We start from the raw sequence: 20,662 nt of genomic DNA on the forward strand, positions 1-20,662 counted from the left end.
CCTCTGATTAGGTGTCAGCTTCTTAACCCTTTACAGGTAAAAGAGACATTAACCCTTAACCATCTGTTTATAGACTCATAGACTCATAGACTCTAGGACTGGAAGGGACCTCGAGAGGTCATCGAGTCCAGTCCCCTGCCCTCATGGCAGGACCAAATACTGTCTAAACCATCCCTGATAGACATTTATCTAACCTACTCTTAAATATCTCCAGAGATGGAGATTCCACAACTTCCCTAGGAAATCTATTCCAGTGTTTAACTACCCTGACAGTTAGGAACTTTTTCCTAATGTCCAACCTAAATCTCCCTTGCTGCAGTTTAAGCCCATTGCTTCTTGTTCTATCATTGGAGGCTAAGGTGAACAAGTTTTCTCCCTCCTCCTGATGACACCCTTTTAGATACCTGAAAACTGCTATCATGTCCCCTCTCAGTCTTCTCTTTTCCAAACTAAACAAACCCAATTCCTTCAGCCTTCCTTCATAGGTCATGTTCTCAAGACCTTTAATCATTCTTGTTGCTCTTCTCTGGACCCTCTCCAATTTCTCCACATCTTTCTTGAAATGCGGTGCCCAGAACTGGACACAATACTCCAGTTGAGGCCTAACCAGTGCAGAGTAAAGCAGAAGAATGACTTCTCATGTCTTGTTTACAACACACCTGTTAATGCATCCCAGAATCACGTTTGCTTTTTTTGCAACAGTATCACACTGTTGACTCATATTAAGCTTGTGGTCCACTATGACCCCTAGATCTCTTTCTGCCATACTCCTTCCTAGACAGTCTCTTCCCATTCTGTATGTGTGAAACTGATTGTTCCTTCCTAAGTGGAGCACTTTGCATTTATCTTTATTGAACTTCATCCTGTTTACCTCAGACCATTTCTCCAACTTGTCCAGATCATTTTGAATTTTGACCCTGTCCTCCAAAGCAGTTGCAATCCCTCCCAGTTTGGTATCGTCCGCAAACTTAATAAGCGTACTTTCTATGCCAACATCTAAATCGTTGATGAAGATATTGAACAGAACCGGTCCCAAAACAGACCCCTGTGGAACCCCACTTGTTATACCTTTCCAGCAGGATTGGGAGCCATTAACAACTACTCTCTGAGTACGGTTATCCAGCCAGTTATGCACCCACCTTATAGTAGCCCCATCTAAATTGTACTTTCCTAGCTTATCTATAAGAATATCATGTGAGACTGTATCAAATGCCTTACTGAAGTCTAGATATATCACATCCACCGCTTCTCCCTTATCCACAAGGCTCGTTATCCTATCAAAGAATGTTATCAGATTAGTTTGACACGATTTGTTCTTTACAAATCCATGCTGGCTATTCCCTATCACCTTACCACCTTCCAAGTGTTTGCAGATGATTTCTTTGATTACCTGCTCCATTATCTTCCCTGGCACAGAAGTTAAACTAACTGGTCTGTAGTTTCCTGGGTTGTTTTTATTTCCCTTTTTATAGATGGGCACTATATTTGCCCCCTTCCAGTCTTCTGGAATCTCCCCCGTCTCCCATGATTTCCCAAAGATAATAGCTAGAGGCTCAGATACCTCTTCTATTAACTCCTTGAGTATTCTAGGATGCATTTCATCAGGCCCTGGTGACTTGCAGGCATCTAACTTTTCTAAGTGATTTTTTACTTGCTCTTTCCTTATTTTCTCTTCTAAACCTACCCTCTTCCCGTAAGCATTCACTATACTAGGCATTCCTTCAGACTTCTCAGTGAAGACCGAAACAAAGAAGTCATTAAGCATCTCTGCCATTTCCAAGTCTCCCGTTACTGTTACCCCCTCCTCATTGAGCAGTGGGCCTACCCTGTCCTTAGTCTTCCTCTTGCTTCTAATGTATTGATAAAAAGTCTTCTTGTTTCCCTTTATTCCCATAGCTAGTTTGAGTTCATTTTGTGCCTTTGCTTTTCTAATCTTGCCTCTGCATTCCTGTGTTATTTGCCTATATTCATCCTTCGTGATCTGACCTAGTTTCCATTTTTTATATGACGCCTTTTTATTTTGTAGGTCACGCAAGATCTCAAGGGTAAGCCAAGGTGGTCTTTTGCCACATTTTCTATCTTTCCTAACCATCGGAATAACTTGCTTTTGGGCCCTTAATAGCGTCCCTTTGAAAAACTGCCAACTTTCCTCAGTTGTTTTTCCCCTCAGTCTTAATTCCCATGGGACCTTGCCTATCAGCTCTCTGAGCTTACCAAAATCCGCCTTCCTGAAATCCATTGTCTCTATTCTGCTGTACTCCCTTCTACCCTTCCTTAGAATTGCAAATTCTATGATTTCATGATCACTTTCACCCAAGCTTCCTTCTACTTTCAAATTCTCAACAAGTTCCTCCCTATTTGTTAAAATCAAGTCTAGAACAGCTTCCCCCCTAGTAGCTTTTTCAACTTTCTGAAATAAAAAGTTGTCTGCAATGCAGTCCAGGAACTTATTGGATAGTCTGTGCCCCGCGGTGTTATTTTCCCAACATATATCTGGATAGTTGAAGTCCCCCATCACCACCAAATCTTGGGCTTTGGATGATTTTGTTAGTTGTTTGAAAAAAGCCTCATCCACCTCTTCCGCCTGATTAGGTGGCCTGTAGTAGACTCCCAGCACAACATCACCTGTGTTTTTTACCCCTTTTAACCTAACCCAGAGACTCTCCACCCTTCCGTCTCCTATGTCCATCTCCACCTCAGTCCAAGTGTGTACATTTTTAATATATAAGGCAACACCTCCTCCCTTTTTCCCCTGTCTATCCTTCCTGAGCAAACTATACCCATCCACACCAACATTCCAGTCGTGTGTATTATCCCACCAAGTTTCAGTAATGCCAATAATGTCATAGTTGTATTTATTTATTAGCACTTCCAGTTCTTCCTGCTTATTACCCATACTTCTCGCATTTGTATAAAGGCATCTAAGATACTGGTTTGATTTTGCCTCCCAGCTTTGCCCTGACCCTCCTTCCTCTCTGCCATTATAGCCCGTGCTCCCTCCTGTTTCCAACACCACCCAAGGAAGAAAACAGCTGGAGAGCTGAAAGCCTGAGTGTGGGTGCCATTGTTGGACCACTGAAGGGAAACAGAGGTGTAGTGGCTTAAACTGTGACAACTACCATTATGTTTCCACACATTCTTAAGCAGATAAAATCCTAAGACTCTGATATTCTATATTTGAAATGAAAGCTTGGATACATGTTTAAAATAAAACATACTTAAATCTGGTATTCAGGAATCAGAAAGGAAAAGAAATAAAAACAGATTCATTTTGGTATCAGATGATGATTATTATTTGATCACACTGGTTCCCCAGTGTGACTCACGAGGGAGTGGAACTAACCTAGGCAAGGAGGCTTTAAAAGCCAGAGACAGAGAGACTAGGGGGCTGCAGACAGGGGAGTTTGAGAGGGATTTTGACAGTGGGAGGCCTACGATGGTTAGGGAGACCCGCAACACCTGTGCCAGCACTGCTTCTGTCTCCTCCACCTACACCTATAGCCAGACAGAGCTCCTGAGCATGGATGCTTCTACCAAGATCCTAGTGTGGTTTTGCAGAGACTGTGACTTGCAATTCCCACTTACTGATATCCAGGCTGGGGAGACCATTCAATGTGAAAGGTGCCTGCTGGTGGAATCTTTCAAGCAGCAGGTGGGAGAGCTACAGGAGGAGGTGGCTAGGTTGAGGAGCATCCAAATCCACGAACAATTCCCGGACAGTGTCCATGTGGAGATAGCTGAGGTAGCTGTCCCAGTTCACAGAACTGCTGACACACCACTGGTGGAGGAGGAGATGGCTCAAGGTGGACACTGGCAGCTGGTTACTGCTGGCAGTAGACAGTGCTCCACCCCTGCTCCAAACCCTCCCACAGTGGTAATAGGAAACCATTATGCTCTTCTTGATACAGGAGAGAAGGAATCACCCCCTACAACAGAGGAGGAGAAGCTTCGTACCCCTTAGGCTGGGAGGTCTGCTGCCACCACTGTGAATAGGAAACGTAGCATAGTGGTGGTCGGAGACTCTCTTCTGAGGGAGACGGAGGCACACATCTGTTGCCTTGATATTTAATCTTGGGAGGTATGCTGCCTGCCGGAGGCCTGTATCTGAGACGTTACGGAGGTATTGTCGAGGATTATCCAGCCCTCTGACTACTACTCCATGCTACTCATTCATGTGGGCATGGATGATACTGCGAGGTGTGATACTGAATGGATCAAAAGTGAGTGCAGGGCTCTGGGAGTACAGGTGAAGGAGTTTGGAGTGCAAGCAGTATTCTTTTCAATCCTTCCTGTCAAAGGTAGGGGCCTGGGCACAAGACAGGTGCATCGTGGAGGTGAATGCCTAGCTGCGAAGATGGTGTCGCCAGGATGGCTTTGGCTTCCTCGACCAAGGGACGCTATTCCAGGAAGGACTGCTAGGAGGAAATGGCATTCACCTTTCGAGAAGGGGAAAGACTCTATTTGGACACAGACTGGCTAACCTAGTGAGGAGGGCTTTAAACTAGATTCGATGGGGACAGGTGAGCAAAGCCCACAGGTAAGTGGAGAACATGGAGACCTGTGAGATCGGTTGGAAACAGGAGGGAGCATGGGCTATACTTGCAGAGAGAAAGGAGGGTCAGGGCAAAACTGGGAGGCAAGATCAAATCAGTTTCTTAGAAGCCTATATACAAATGTGAGAAGTATGGGTAAAAAGCAGGAAGAACTGGAAGTGCTAATAAATAAATGCAACTATTACATTGTAGGCAGCACAGAAACCTGGTGGGATAATACACATGATTGGTGGGGGGCACATGATCACCCTACATGTCATCTCTGAGAGTGTGGGAGACATGGGGAAAGTTGAAAATTCCCTGCTGACTTTGGCTGGACTTTTGCTGCCAGCCGGAGCAGAGTCATTCACAGGGGAGAAGCCCTGTCCTGCAGGGTATCTGACCTGTGGGCTGGCTGGAGGAGATGGGTGAGGCTGTGACTGCATTGTTTTGCCTGCAGATGTGAGCCTGGGAGTGGTGGAGGAAGAGAGCCCAACCTGGGGAGTGAGGAGAGGAGGAGGGAAGCTCAGCATGGACTCTGGTCCCATTAGACTGACTGCTTCATGCCCCGGTGTAGAACAGAGAGATAGGAAGGTACTGAGTTGTTAGGAGTGATGCAGGACTGAGCACACCCACTCCCCTGCCATTTCTAGGTTCATTGGGAAATGGAAGACACATGTCCCCTTTAATTTTTTTATAGTTTAATAGACATATGGATAGATAAACTAATTTTGCCAGTTTATAACTCCTCTCCTCTCCCAATAATCAGGACAGTTCTACAAACTTGAAAGTGGTCTTTATTTTTATTATATATCTAAGTGTAAATACTTCTCTCTTAAAAATAGTTCAGTTCAGTCCTGCATATAAACAGCTTCATTTTGCATCATCAGTAGATTTCACTATTAAGATATAACAACTTAATTTTAATAAAAGCATTGGTGCAAAGCATGAGATCCACTTTATTGCCATATTTCCTCTGTATTCCTAGTTCTCAATGATACTGTAAGATGGAGTGCTCTCATGGAAAAAAATTAAAGCTTCATTAAGTCCTTTTAGTTATACAAGATATACTCAACTCAAAAACTGCTTAAAGATGCTGGAGAATATACAAATATATAGTAGTATATTGACAAAACAAGAATAAAGACTAATTATAGATTACAGGCAATACATCTTTCCTATCTGTCAGGTTGCTGAATTTTGTGTTTTTAATGCAAAACAATAAAAAGTGCCACTTTAAGACCAATAAACACTTAGCTGCCTGTAACTTATATCTTCCTGATCAGCTGTTGCCAGCATTTATTCTGCCTTATGACATGTTGCTGTCTGTTTAGCATACACCACGAGAGAACAAAAAGTATGAGACCGACAAATGAGTCATAACATGATTTTTTTCAGCTTTATGGCTTTTAGTTGTAATTAATCTATCAAGATGGTTAGCACAAAATGCAATCTAAAATATAACAACATCTAGCTATGTATTTCAAAGCTGCAAGAAAGAGTTTTCTATTTGTTTATTATTCTATTAACAAGGAGCACAAATGGGACATCCAACTTAGTAATGGCTCATTAACTGCTTTTCATGTTAATAATATTATGAAAGAGAGTCTTAAAATACAAAACCTTTTAATCATTTTGGACAGCTGCAGAGGGGAAAAAATGATTCCTTTCTGACAACCATATTTTTCCAAGGGGGTGGGGCTATTCTACAGGCAGTGATATGTGCCAGGACTGTGACAGCAGCAGTAATTACCTTCATCCAGTGGTACTGGGAATGAAGCTGTCATTTGTCTCCATTATGGTTGAATGTTGCCGTCCACATTATTCAGTAAGTGAAATGCTTTAACACCTGATTGTGCAATGCTGCTGAACAAAAGCAGATGAAGAAAGAGGCGTTAAAAGCAAAGATAAGAAACAATATCTACTCTTTGGAAAGCATATTCTAGTGTTCTTCATTTGTTTATGTTGTCAGAAAAATTAGGAATTCACATAATAGATTCCAGAACAAATACTGTCTGCTGGTGTTTGAGATCATCACTACACCTTTTCTTCAATCTGAATGCCATGTACTTTTTATTATTATTTTTATCTATTATTGTTCCTGACAAAGAAAACCTTGCTCTAAATTCTTCACCGACTGAAAGGTCAACTCTTGTTTTCTTTTCTACAGTTTTTAGGCACTCTCCTTTTTGGCCTAAATAAAACATTCAATCAGAATTATTTTCCTTTGCTGTCCAAAGGCTAGAAGATTCTTTATGGAAAACATATTTTAGAAATGTAGAATGTTCCTATTACAGTGAAGGTGGTGAGTCAGTGAGAGGTCATGCAAGGTGGGAACTGCACCTGTGATTCCTGACCTAACATCCCTTGAAATTAATGGGAAGATTCCCACTGACTGTAGTGGATATTGGATCAATCTATTGTGAGATGTTTTCGTTTTCAGTTTCCAAATGTAATTCCAGAATAACTGGAGTAATTCCAGATATACAATTTGTAAATGAAAGCAGTGTTTGATATATAGTAACTAATTTTTATTTGAATTATCATTACCCTAACACAGGGATTGGCAACCTTTGGCAGGCGGCCCACCAGGATAAGCACCTACCCTGGCGAGCTACATGCCAAAAGTTGTCGATCCCCACCCTAACACCTCCCAAATACTTCCCTCTTCTTCAATGGCCACTACAATTAACTAGCCACCTCACAACAGCATGGCTTGAGACTAATTTGAAAAAGTCTATAAAATATACATCAATAAATTGTGTTAAAACTTTGTATTGCCAGGGCATGGTCAATCACTAGCTGGCTACCTCCTGAGGCCCCTTTCAACCCTGATATTCTATGATACCTTACAAGTTTATGGTTCCCATTTCCATTGTTCTTTGACTCTATCAGTTTTGGGGTATTTTATTGAGTAAGAAGGGTATGATATCAAGGTAAGAACAATGCCTTCTTTGTCTTAGCACATTACTGATCATAATGTCAAATAATTGAGACAAAAATATCAGTAAGAAATATTAATCACTAATCATTATCAATGTTAAGCCACCAGGCTAGGATACCACAAAAAATAACATGTCAATCTATGCTTTAACAGATTTTTTTTATCCTGCATATAACTGTTTTATTTACACTGTTTTTCATACAGATCCAGGATGAGACAGAGAAAATTTGTTTCAAAAACTCATGTACACAAGAGTGATCTCTCAGGTGCATAGTGTTCCAGTTTCTTATAGAAAGACTTATAAACCTGTAGATCTCAAGAATGGAGCATTCTATTTCCTATCACCTCTGGGATTCTAAAAAGTGTTGTAAATAACTCTGATTCGACTTAAGGAAGGTTAAATTCTATCAATGTCTTTGTGAAAGCCAGCTTTCCTGCACAGACTTTATCTTTATATGGTTAAATGATGAGACATCTTTCAGTTTCACAAATCTATTATGCAAAAATATTTCTTCATATGAATCTGCATGGGTTCCTTTGTACCGTGTATGATATATTTCTAATGATTCCTAATTATTTCTTTATCAAATGTAACAGAAAATGCTCCAGATTCTCAGAGTTATGGGTACTCCCAAAGATGTTGATGGATTTATCTGCATTATTAAGGCAAGTACAATTTGACCCAAACACTAACTATTAATAGCAGTATTATGACCCAGTTCAATAAAGTACTTAAACATGCATGCAACTTTAAGAGTGTGAGTAATCCCATTGATTTCAATGAGAATATTCACATGGCCAGAGTTAGGCATGAGATTTTCTGAATCAGTATCTATATGAAGCATAAACAGCCTTAAATTGGAGCTGGAAGATATTTTATTTGCCTACTCTTGATCCTGTTACAAATAAAACTAGATAAATATAGTTAAGCAATTCAGTTTACTTGACCCTATTATGTATTGCATTCTTTTTCATGAGTGAGGACATCATATCATAGCATATGATATTCTACTCAGCGAAGGCCACATACTGGCTTTCTGACTTTGTTGAAAATAACTGTTTGACATGTTTTTTACTTCACTGAGAGGCATACTTCTCTTATGATTTGCACAAGTAATTCCAGTTCTTTTATATTCTCACACATGGCATTATGGAGAGAGATTAAATAGGATTTCTAAAATGGTAACAGCTTTTACTGATATAATTTAAGTACACAAACAATCCATTCCATCAGTGCTTAGATGGAAAGCTGATGGATTCTTTAAAGATACCATAATAGGAACAGTTCATATATTCTTTTCACATGGTTTTTCCACAGTTTTATATGCCACATGTTCTAAATGTTGAAGTTATTTGCAATCTGACAAGGATAGCTGATTTCCAAATCATATTCTCTGTTTTACTTAATCCTACAGTTAGATCAGCATGCCAAATTTGTGATGCTGCAAACATATTCATGATCCAAAGAAACAGGACAAGTGGATCTTAAGTCATGCACAGGCCTTGTGCAGGCTAACTGCATGGGGTGAATTTCACACTTTGATTTCATTGTTTTTAATGACTGAAAAAATATTAGTGTACATCTATGTCAATCACAGCTGTAAATACTAAGGACTAGCCCCTCAATAGAGTTAACTCAGTAGTTTCATTGACTTCAGTGAAACAATACTGATTTATACCTACTGCAGGTCTGGTTCCAAAGGTTTCATTGTACTTTACTAATTGATTTATGTTTTCAAAGTCTTGCAATGAGCACCTCAAATACAGATGATGCTCCTGAATACTAGATTTCACATTTATGTTTCTGAGTTAACTGAAGGAAGTGTAAAAAGTCAGGTACCCAAATACAGCTTACTATACACACATAAAAGCTCAGCTATCTAAACTGCTGTAGCCAGAATCTGAATAAGCTATACTCAAGAAATGTGGTCCAATTGCACCTCTCTGAGACATTGTAATGGAAAGAATTTCTGCACAGGGCTGAAATGTCTCTCTCATTCTATCCATGCTCACCTGGGGATCTGCCATTTATCAGAAATATGGAAGCCATGCAGACAGGGCTTTTGGGATAAGAGCAGAATATGATATGTCAAATATTTCAATTTGGTCACAGTTTGCAGCCCCTCTAACACATAAATGATTGTATTTAGTGGAGTGGGGCATCAGCAGACCTATGGACATAATGTGTGTGCAAATATTTTTGCTGATTTTAATCTAGTGAATTTAATAGTATCCAGGCACTGAACATATACTGCACTTGTGATTCTGGAAGCTATACAGAATTAGTGTATGATAACACTACTCTTGCATTTCAGTTGAAACACAGCATGATCTAATAAGAGCCATGAACTAGAATCACACTAGACAAAAATTGATAAACAATTAACAGAAACAATAGAACATTTGTATAACTTAGCCACTATAATACTATCCCAAATAAATAGTTAGTGTTGGCAGAGCCTGTAACAGGAAGAAGAGGTGGGAACATTACTTATGAAATGTAATCCTTCTTTTCTAGCTTTTGTAATTGAAGAGTTTACTCACCTTGTGCAGTAACTGAGGTTCTTCGAGATGTGTGTCCCTGTGGATGCTCCACTATAGGCATTTGTGCTCCACTGCACTCATAGTCGGAGACTTTTGGTAGCAGTGCCCAGTTGGGTCACACATGCATGGACCCTGTCTCACCCTGTCCCAGACAGCTAACTGACACTGTCCAATGGGAGATTCAGGAGGCAGCGTCCAGCACGTCCCTGCAGCCCACCGCTTCCTGCAGCTCCCACTGGCTGGGAGCTGGTTTCAGGGTGGACTTTTCGGTATTTATTGGGAGGCCCAGGTTCATGAAGGTTACCGTCTGTTTGGTGGCTTGCAATGCTGCTGTGTTGGCACTTTTAGCAGGCAGTTGTCCAGGTATGGGAATATCATAATTGCATTCCTGCACAGGTAGGCCACCACCATGGTCAGTACCTTGAAAGACACTCAAAGGGCAGTGAAGAGGCCAAAAGGGAGGACCTTGTACTGAAAATGGTCCTGTCTGATGGTAAAGTGGAGAACTCTGTGGTGGGAGGGGTATATGAAAGGTGGGAGGGGTTACATGAAAATAAGCATACCTGAGGTCAAGGGCTGAGAACCAATCCCATCTTTCTAGTGCTGGGATTATGGTGCCTAGTGTGACCATCTTGAATGGCTGACAAGTTTATTGAGTCATCAGAGGTCGAGTATTGGTCTCCATCTGCCAGACTGCTTCTTTGTGAAAATATAGTGGGAATACAACCCACTTCCTGTGTTGTGTAGGAATGGGTTCTACTGCTCCTCATTGCATGACATGGTTCACCTCTTGGCGCAGTAGGTACTTGTGAGAGGGGTCCCTGAAAAGGGACAGGAAGGGAGGGTGGGTAGGGGGTTTGGAAAGGAAGGTGATGGTGGTGAAGTAAGCAGTTTGTTGGATGTGATTGTCTTCCAATTTGGATAGAACAAGACTAAGCGATCCCTGAATGTTCAGGAGAGAGATGGCATCAGCACAGATAGCGCTAGGGATCATGGGTCCTCGGCCAAGGCTTCAAATTTGTTCTCTAGAGGTTGATGGTTGAGACGCAGCTACTGAATAAGTAGATTGTCGGCTCCTTGAGGACCTATGTCTACCACCCTGTGACTCAAATCGTCACTGTTGTTGTTGTGAATACATACTCTGGTGGTATCATTGGGACGTATAATATTCCTCTGTTTTTCCTTGGGTTTGGGGGTATAGATTTCCAAGGAGCAGAGTGTCACTCTTGAGTCCTTAAGTGAGTGGAGGGACTCGTCTTGCAGCTGTGTCTCTGGAATCAAGTGTGGTGTGGAGGGATGTTTTGGAGATAAGTTGTCCCTCTACCACAAGTGCTGTGAATTTTTCTCTCTTGTTCTCAGCAATAAAATTAGTCATTTTGGACATTTTAGTGTAGTTTGTATAATCATATTTCGCTAGTAATACCTCTTAGTTGGCTATATGGAGGTGTAGTGTAGCCAAGGAGTAAGCCTTACAGTTGAACAGATCAAGTCTTTTCCAATCCTTATCATGAGTTATATTTCTGGGCTGTTGTTGCCTGCCACTTTCCTGGAATGTGTCTACCACTGAGGAATTAGGGGTTGGATGCCAGAAAAAGAACACGGTGCCTTGGGCTGGTACATAATATTTCTTTTCGGACCTTTTGTATATTGGAGGGGCAGTTGCAGAGGTCTGCTAAACGGTTTTGACAGGGTCCATCAGTTCATCATTCCTGGGAAGGGTGATTTTGGATGAAGCAGATGTGTGCAGAATGTTGATTAGCTTATGTTATGTCACTTGGACCTCCTCAAGGCAAATATCTAGAGAGCTAGCTACCCTCTTAAACAGGTCTTGTAATAGTTTGAAATCATCCCCTGTATTAGGAGGAGGAGGTATAATAGTATCCTTTGTGGACAGTGATGGCAAATGGATAGGTGATTCCCCCTCCAGGGGTTCTTCCTCTTCTTCCCCAGGAGCCACCAAGGGTCCTGGCACAGAAGTCACATGTGATTGCTGTGTGCTGGGTCTGGACGTAGTGGGCGATCCCTGTTGTGTGGTGTATGTGGCCCATGGATTCCGTATGCCCATTGGGCTGGGAATGGCATAGGGGGCCCCAGAGTTGTCCATATCACTGTAAGTACTTGGAGTCAGTGTAATATGCCCCAGGAGGGACCCCTGGTTTGGCTGGTTCCTGGTAGATAGGGGACGATGCAAAGAGAGCTCTTTGTCTCCCTCGCTCGAATAAGGGAGTGATGTTGGGAATCCAAGAAGACCTGGTGCTGAGCGTACCATGCTCGTGTTGATACCAAGGATAAGGTTGTCGGGGCAGAGCCAACTACCAGATCATTCTGCCTGAGGAACTGCTGCCGTGCTGGTTTGATTGGCCCTTACAGCTACCTGTTTGTTCATGCTGGGGGTTGTGGAGCATAAGATGCACTACTGACTGCGCTTTTGTGTGTGTTGGGCATGGCTTTGAAGAAGCCGCCTTTTGTATCAGTGCGATGCTGCAAATTGCAGGTCACAGTTTCTTTATTGGCAGTGCAGAGGCATGGGGTTTTGATTTCCTCTCAGTGTCTCTGTCAGAGCCAGCTCTTTTGGAGTCTCTGGTTCTAGTAGTGCTAGGGTTTCCCACTACTTCTGCTTCTGGTGCTGACAGCACAGTTGGTACCAGTGCTGGATGTCCACCCATGGAATGGCTTTTTTTGGCTGATTCCTGAGGTGGGGACCCAGGTGTTTGCCTCTTCACTTGATGTCTGGTGGGGTGATCCAATGTAGAGGTGGAGGAAGGACTTCATCAGAAGCCGTGGTCGGTGAAGTGAGTCCAGAACAGGGGGCTGGGGGGTATGAGTTTTGAGATCCCATGTGGGTCTGAGAGACTTCTCCATAAGAAGGAGCTTGAGCTAGCCCTTTGATTCTGGTCATGAGCTTAAGGCAATGTTGACACTTTTGTGGTATGTGTGTTTCATCTAGGCAGTGAACACATGAATCGTGGCTGTCCGAGATAGGTATTGCAAGCTTGCAGGTGAGGCAGCATTTAAAGCTCGGGAAACTGGGCATTCCGGGGGCGGTGAGGGGTGGGGGGAGGGATTCACCTTCACAACAGCTATGTATGCCAAAGTTTGACTGAAATTCTCCTCAGGCAGTGGCCTGGGAGCCACGAAAGTTAAAAAGATTAAACATGTAGCTGCTAACAAGGAAACTAAGTAACTAACTGTAAACTAATTAACTACTAAGTAACTGTGACGAACTAGGAATGTTCTTAATGTTTGCTCTGAATACTGTGTTGGTGCCTCAGTGTCCTCATGGCAGTTCTTAAGTATCTAGCAGAGCAAAGGGCCAGTGCACCTAAATGCCTGACCCTCTGTCTCCTAGCAACTGATGGCCTGGGCCCCTCCTCTGCAAAGGTGCCAGCTGAAGGTGTTGGAGACAAAGGGATCAGGTGACCTCCTGGCCCGGGAAAGGAGCTGAGCAGAAAGGAGGGGCTGGAAGGGGTGGTTAGTCTGGAGCTGGCTGGGGTTGAGGGTGGAGGGCAGACCTGGGGGTCTGGCTCACTGACCCCCAGAATGGACCCGGCCGAGGGGTCTGGTTCACTGTATCTACAAGCTCTGTTTTAGACCCTGTTCCTGTCATCGAATAAACCTCTGTGTTACTGGCTGGCTGAGTCATGTCTGACTGCAAAGTTGGGGTGCAGGACCCTGTGGTTTCCCCAGGACCCTGCTGGGGCAGGCTCGCTGTGGGAAGCGCACGGAGGGGCAGAGGATGCTGAATGCTCCAAGGAGAGACCCAGGAGGTGAAGACGTGTGAGCTTCTTGCCCTGAACAAGTCTGCTCCAAGGGATAGGAGGCTCCCCAAAGTCCTGACTGGCTTGGTGGGGAGCAGTTCCAGAGCATCGCTCGGGGACTCCGTGACAGTAACAAGGTGCTGCTGATTGCTCTGAGTTGTAGCCTAGGGCAGTAGAGAAGGAATTGAGTTGAGGTAGGTCGCATAGCATCAGTTAATTGTCTGGAACTTCACGAGACAGGGACCACGCATGTGCGACCCAACCGAGCACTGCTACCAAAAGTCTCCGACTATGAGCACAGGGGAGAATAAACACCTAAAGTGGAGCACCCACAGGGCCAGCACTGGAAGAACATCGTCCAGATTTCTATCACAGATTTGTGGTTACAAAGGACATTTTGTCGTAATTCGTTGCATCAAAATGGTGGAAAACTGTGGAAGTAAAAATCACAGAACTCAAGATGGTAAAGTTCAGAATTTTCTCTGCCCAGTCACCTCATCATTAGCCGACTGAGGTTTTAACACATTATGATGGGTTTGGTTGAAAATTCATAATAGATAAGGTGCTGAGAAAAGCAAATAAGTTACAAAACGTCTCTTTGTATCTAAGGACAAATTCAAAAGCATTAGCAGATAGGACTCTATCATACAGCCCTTTATGTTTCTCATTATGGACAATATATGTATTTTTTTATAGCTGAGAAATACATTTTCTTATCAAGTCATTCACATTGTATGTATTTTGTGGTTTTTTTTAATCAAATCAGTGAAGGAGTGTTGGTTATTTTGACAGTGTTGTTTGCTTGTGTTTGTTCAGATGTTTAAGCATTTTTTTCCAGGTTGTAGGCAGGGTGGGGAAATTACAATAACCCTGCAAAAATAACTTAGTCAACTGACTATTTCTTGACTCTTAATCTTCTTGTAATGCCTGACAGTGCAAACTGCCATCTTTATTACCATTTAACACTGATTTCCCCAATCCAAAGACTGGCACCTTGCAATGGACAAATGAGAATATCATTGAGACAGAAAGTAGCAGGGGGTAGCCATGTTTGTCTGTGTTGAGACAAAAAGAATCACATTCACTCTCAGAATTTTATGTGTCATTTAAAGAAGATTAAATCAGTGAACAATACATCCCAGTTAATTAGATTTTCAATGAGTCATCTCCATTAATCATCTCTACAAATCTTCATTATCAGTGTAAATACATGAACACTACAGGAAGGTCTGAGAGGGAAAGGTGAGTGTCAGCTCAAATTATAAGAGCAGCAAAGAATCCTGTGGCACCTTATAGATTAACAGACGTTTTGGAGCATGAGCTTTTGTGGGTGAATACCCACTTCCTCAGATGCATCTGAGGAAGTGGGTATTCACCCATGAAAGCTCATGCTCCAAAACGTCTATTAGTCTATAAGGTGCCACAGGATTCTTTGCTGCATTTACAGGATCCAGACTAACACGGCTACCCCTCTGATAGCTCAAATTATAGTTAATCCTATAAAAAATTTCAGGATTAGTAACAATCTCGGTCCCACTAGCCTTTGAATGGAAATATACTACTGGATGGCCTTTTTATGAGAGGTGAGTTCAGTGATGGCTCTAGGTCAAAATTTTAGATGGTGCATTCTAACTTGCCTTTGCTCCAGATCTGCTCATTAATGAATAGCACTTTCTAAAAGTGTTCTTTTGCCTTCTAGTGTAATTGATAGACTGTTCAGATTAATCCTGTGGATTCTGTATTGGATCCCTTTACCGGAATGTGCAGTATAAAGTCCTGGACATTGCTGTGGCTGGCCAGTCTGAATTTTTCATGTGGAAAAGTCTATTAAACAAACAGCTGCAACTGATATATAGAGCTGGGATTCTTTTTAACTGAGGAACAGCGTGAGGTACCCTGCAGCAAAGTTGCCATTGAGCATGTTCACCCTTCAAACCCAAATCTAGCTTTGGGCTAGATCCTTAGCTGTTGTAAATCAGCATCTCTCTCTTGAAATCAATGGCTCTATGCTAATTTAAATTGGCTGAAGCTCTAGTTTTTCCTTTTCTGCTCAGAAGAAGTGAACTCCTTTGAATTTGACACTTTTAGGTTACATGCCTTGAACTGAATCAATCAAAAAAAATATATCAGAGAGCTCTAGTTTCTACAGGAAAAAGAGGGCAAATCTAGTTCTGTCTGATGGCAAAACACAGGTTTTATCATAATAAAAGAAAAGCTCCATTCACAGTATCACCATCCTCACATCACTTTATTCTCAGGAGTATGTGAGACACTAATGTAGCTTTAAATGACCTTGTGACAATAGCCACAGCAGAGACAATATGGAGAATTCAGTACTTTCTGCTGTGTCTAATGAAGCAAAATATTGCTTTCATCCTGCCTTAGTAATGCAGTCTTTAGAAAACAGTTTAGAGAAAAAAATGAGAAAGACCATATGTATTAATCTACTTTTAACAGGATTCAGTTCCAATTTTCAGCACAATTTCAGTGTTATGTTAAAGGAAAATGTGATGCTACATATACATGCAAGTTGAAATATTGCCTGCATTTTCCTTTAGCACCTTAATTATCTAGATTCCACACAGTTGATTATTATGGTAAAATGTGATCTCAAATGGAATAATTTTCTCTGCCATCATGAATTTTTTAAACATTATTTTCAAGTAGTTGTACCTTTGGTTGCAAACAGCTTTTTTCATATACAACTAAATATCTACACCTAGGGCACAGAAGCTCCTGAACAGGACTAATGCATTCCAACAATTATTGCACTTTATTGAAGCACATAGAGGACAGAGCATCAAAGAATACCTCATCTCAAGACTGTTGCACAGAGTCTATGCTGCTTTTCTGGTGTAATTCTGAAATAACTCCACTGAAGTCAAATCACTTAAAACAGCTGTCAGTGTACAAGCAATGACAAAACCTGATGGCAGAATCATAATTCTTGCACACCACTGTGACCGTATTTCTCCTACCACTCTTTGAACCCTCTGGCTTCTCAATCTGCATCTGAAATTTAACCTTTTTGTTCTCAGGCCAAATCAACAGCTGGGGTAAATCAGACATCATATAAGGATCTGGTCTCTTCTGTTAAACTTCTATATTGCTTAACTTTTGCCTACATCTCAGTTCTGGTCTCTTTTCAAGTTCTTTCCGTTCCTTCTGCTTCACCGAAATTTGTAACAGGAATAGATACAGCTGATCAAGATGCAATTGCCACAAAGCTTTGGAGTTGCAATGCTAGAAACCAGAAAAATATCAAGAAACTAAGGTTAAAATAAAAAGCAACTCCATAGTAAAAAAGTTAAACATATAGAATAAGTTACCTAGGAACAATATTGAAGCCAAGAGTAAAAATGTATTCAAGAAACACTGAGAGTAGATTCATTTCTAGAGAAGAAATGTGTTAACTGAAGGGTGAGAGTAAGATAAATTACAAAAAATATGCTTGTTCATCTGGATTCTCATCCTTATTATTTCTTATTCTTCTTACCATTCAATAGAAATATGACTTCAGCAATTTCCTTGAGTCAATAAAATCCAAGATCTTTTTCAAATTACAAGAAGTATTTGTTTTCCTTGCTAAAGATTTTGTAGTTACAATAAATTGCTTTCAGACACATATGAAGAACGTTAAAGAGGTATCTTAAATGCATAATTTTCAGTATTTGTGTTTAGCAAATAGAATGCAGTAGACTTTAAACAATTGCCCAGAATGTAAGAAAAAAAAGCATTAAAAAAGTCTTGAAAAGTACAATTTAGTAAAATAGTATTTTAATTCCATGTAATGATCTACTGAACAAAATATATATGTGAGTGAGATTAATTCTGAACTTTTCCCACACTGTGAAAGCAAACATGTAACGAAGGTTGATCTCTTAAATTGTTTCAGACAGTTAAATGTCATGTATGGAATAGGAGAAAAAAAAACATTCTTATCTACTCATTCGCAAAGAAACATTAGTAATAACAGGGCTAAAATCCTATCATCATCAAAATCAATGTCAAAACTTACATTGACTTCAATGGGACCTAAATGTCATTCCAAGTCTTTTCAATTCAGAAGACCCATGGTCCTGATCTCCCTACTGAAATCAATGAAAGCATTTTGATTTACTTTAACAAGAGATGTATTAAGTGTTAAATGTTCAAGGAAGGAGGAGTTCATAGGTTAAAAAAAATCAGTTGCTAGTAGTTCAACTAACTGTGTCAAATCATTCTATAGTCACTGCCCCTGCAAAGTTTATTGCTTATGTAGATTATGAAAGATGTACATGACTCAGACCTCATTGCTCCCCCCTCCCTTTTAAAGCAATGCCTACTAATGTGCACTTACATTATGGTCAGAGAAATTTGTTGCCAAATAATTACACTAGTAGAGATATTTTTTGAGTCAAATATATTTACATACAAATGTTTTAGTGCTGCCTTTGTAATATGTCTCTCCAAGACAAAGTAACACTCTTAGTGACATAATATAAACATGTTTATTGATTATTCTTTTAAAGCAAAATAAAACAACTGCAAATCTACCATTGGCTACAATCAGAACCAAAGAAGGCACAAGACAGGTAGCTGTAAAGTTAACACTTCACTTGCTTACTTGTGTTTTGGAAACGAACTAGCTTCAGATAGTCTATCAGGCATGACTATTGTTCCCCATTAACAATTTTTCAAAATAGTATTGCTCAAGCAGCCTGGATGAGGATTTTACTGATTCTACAGTAACACAAACTTATTTACAGAACAAAATTATTTCTTGCTCCCAGCTAGCAGGATTGTTAATTCCATTTGAAAATTCCATATGTGTTCAGCTGAGTAACACATAGCCTCTCTCTTTAGGAATAACATGGATAATATAATAATCCATTATATTTTGCAAAAGTAGATTTTTGATCAATGTACATGGGAAAATATTATGACTGATGCTGTCTGATTATTCATGGTGTTCGTGGCAAGGCACCTGCTTCACCTTGTCAGGCACAGTGTTCCTCCCCCTTTCCCCCCCACCCCCAGTGCCAGAGTAAATCAGATCCTCTCTGAAGAGTTTTTATTCCTCATTTGGGTTTTTGTTCTTCCACATTTATAAGGCAGGCCTCAGGGTTGGCTCAAGGAGTGTTTTTCAGCTCAAAAGCAACAAGTTAACAACACAAAAAAAGGAATACCTTTCCTTGTCACCTCTCTTGGTGTTACTGGCCTCTGTCTTTCCCCAAAAACTCTGTTCATGTGGTTTCTTCCTCTATAAGGAGGAGAGCAGCTTTCTCCACTCAGGAAAAGGCTTTTGTCCAACTATTCCGAAAGGACAGTAGACACTTGATATGCATTTAATCAGGCCGAAACTTTATCAGATGTCTGGGACTACCTAGCAGATACAAGCGTACAGGGCAGGTAACCCCCAGTTCATGCAAATAACTACCAGGGCAGCCACCAGACCCCCTTCTTTTTCCATCCAGGTCCCCGAGCCAACCTATGACTTGGACCTTACCATCCACCCCCACCCTCGTATGAGGTCTAAGCTGGACTATAGGAAAGGGGTTTTGCTCTCTGCTGTACCAATAATAGGAGCTCCAGTGCCCCCCCTCATTCTGTTCCTTTAACCAGCATCGCCTTTTAAAGTCATTTACCATTTATCCAATCACTGTATACCTTCCTTATGGAGTCCCTGCACTGGTTTAGGTACTTCCCTGCAATGGAGGTGCCAGGAATTAGCTTGGCTGCCTATCTCCAAAACCCAGATAGTTTCCTAGACATCTCCCAACGGCCTCTTCTATAGCAGCCAAAAACATATCTGTCCCCAATTCTGACAGGTGAGCCTCCATTGTCCTGAAATAACTCAGCTGTCCTTTGCCAGGATCACCAGCAGTTGCCAACAATCATGTACTGCAGTACCCCACTCTCCATAACGGGCCATATTGGTGACCAGCCTTCCAGATCTGGAAGAACTCATTAAAACTTCCTTCATAGTTTGACCATGTGCCCTGAGCCAAAGATCTCCATTGACATCATATGTCAAGGCTCCATAGCACCAGTGACATCTGCTTAGGTTTCTCGCTAGCTCCTGGTACAAGCTCCCAAAATCTATCAAACAGTAAACAAGACAAGGCATCTGCTATGCCATTATCCACTCCAGACATGTGCTTGGAAGACAAACAGATGTTAAGGCTTAGACATTGTAGCACAAATGCCCTCAGTAACTTGATAATTCTATCTGATCTGGAAGTCTGGCAATTGATAACATGTACCACCGCCATGTTGCCGCACCAGAAACACACTCTTTTTTTAGCTAACTCTGGTCTCCAAATAACCACTACAACTAAGATGGGAAAAAATTAAAGGAAAGTAATTCACACATTCACCTCTTTTGCATCCAGATGGTGGGCCACTTCTGGGCACACCACCTGCCTTGGTAAAATACCCCAAAATCTTTACCCTCAGAAGCATCCAAATAGATTTTCAAACCCACCTCTAAAAATCATTCTTCCTTCCCTAATTACACTCCATTTTAATTTGTATATAATGGTGTGGCCTGACTATTCCCACTGTTGCCACAGCAAGCTGGGTACAGAATGAGCACCCTGGAGCAACAACCCTGCAGGCAAAATTCAGGTGCCCCATAAATGCCTGCAGGTCTTGTAGCATTAACATCTTGGCTCCTACAGCTATCCTGAAGCTTATCTTGAAGGAGCAGCAATATGCCTGCCCTTTTGTCCAGCTCAATCCCCTGATATGTTAGTGTAGTTCTTCCACTAGTGGAACCCCAAACTGTTTAACCAGGGCCTGAAATGTGTCCAACAGGTGAACATACTCATCTGATTCAGCTCATTTTGCAAACAAAAAGTCATCTAAATAATGCACTGTTTGGCACAGTCGACCTGCCTACA

At 41.4% G+C, this 20,662-nt stretch overlaps 2 protein-coding genes across 2 annotated transcripts in view; one reads left to right on the forward strand and one right to left on the reverse strand.

The window, feature by feature from the left end:
- LOC127048929 (uncharacterized) overlaps positions 1–2,818 on the reverse strand; it is a 172,733-nt gene extending 169,915 nt beyond the window's left edge. Inside the window, exon 1 of the mRNA XM_050949039.1 lies at positions 1,140–2,818. Coding sequence (XP_050804996.1) covers positions 1,140–2,689 — 1,550 coding nt within the window. The 5' untranslated portion in view covers positions 2,690–2,818. The remainder of the gene's footprint in view (positions 1–1,139) is intronic.
- The window catches only part of LOC127049304 (uncharacterized), a 214,602-nt gene that overhangs the window by 170,178 nt on the left and 23,762 nt on the right, over positions 1–20,662 (forward strand). The gene's annotated exons all lie outside the window — the stretch shown is intronic.

This window comes from Gopherus flavomarginatus, chromosome 1 (genome assembly GCF_025201925.1).
Source record: "Gopherus flavomarginatus isolate rGopFla2 chromosome 1, rGopFla2.mat.asm, whole genome shotgun sequence".
Lineage (NCBI taxonomy): Eukaryota > Metazoa > Chordata > Testudines > Testudinidae > Gopherus > Gopherus flavomarginatus.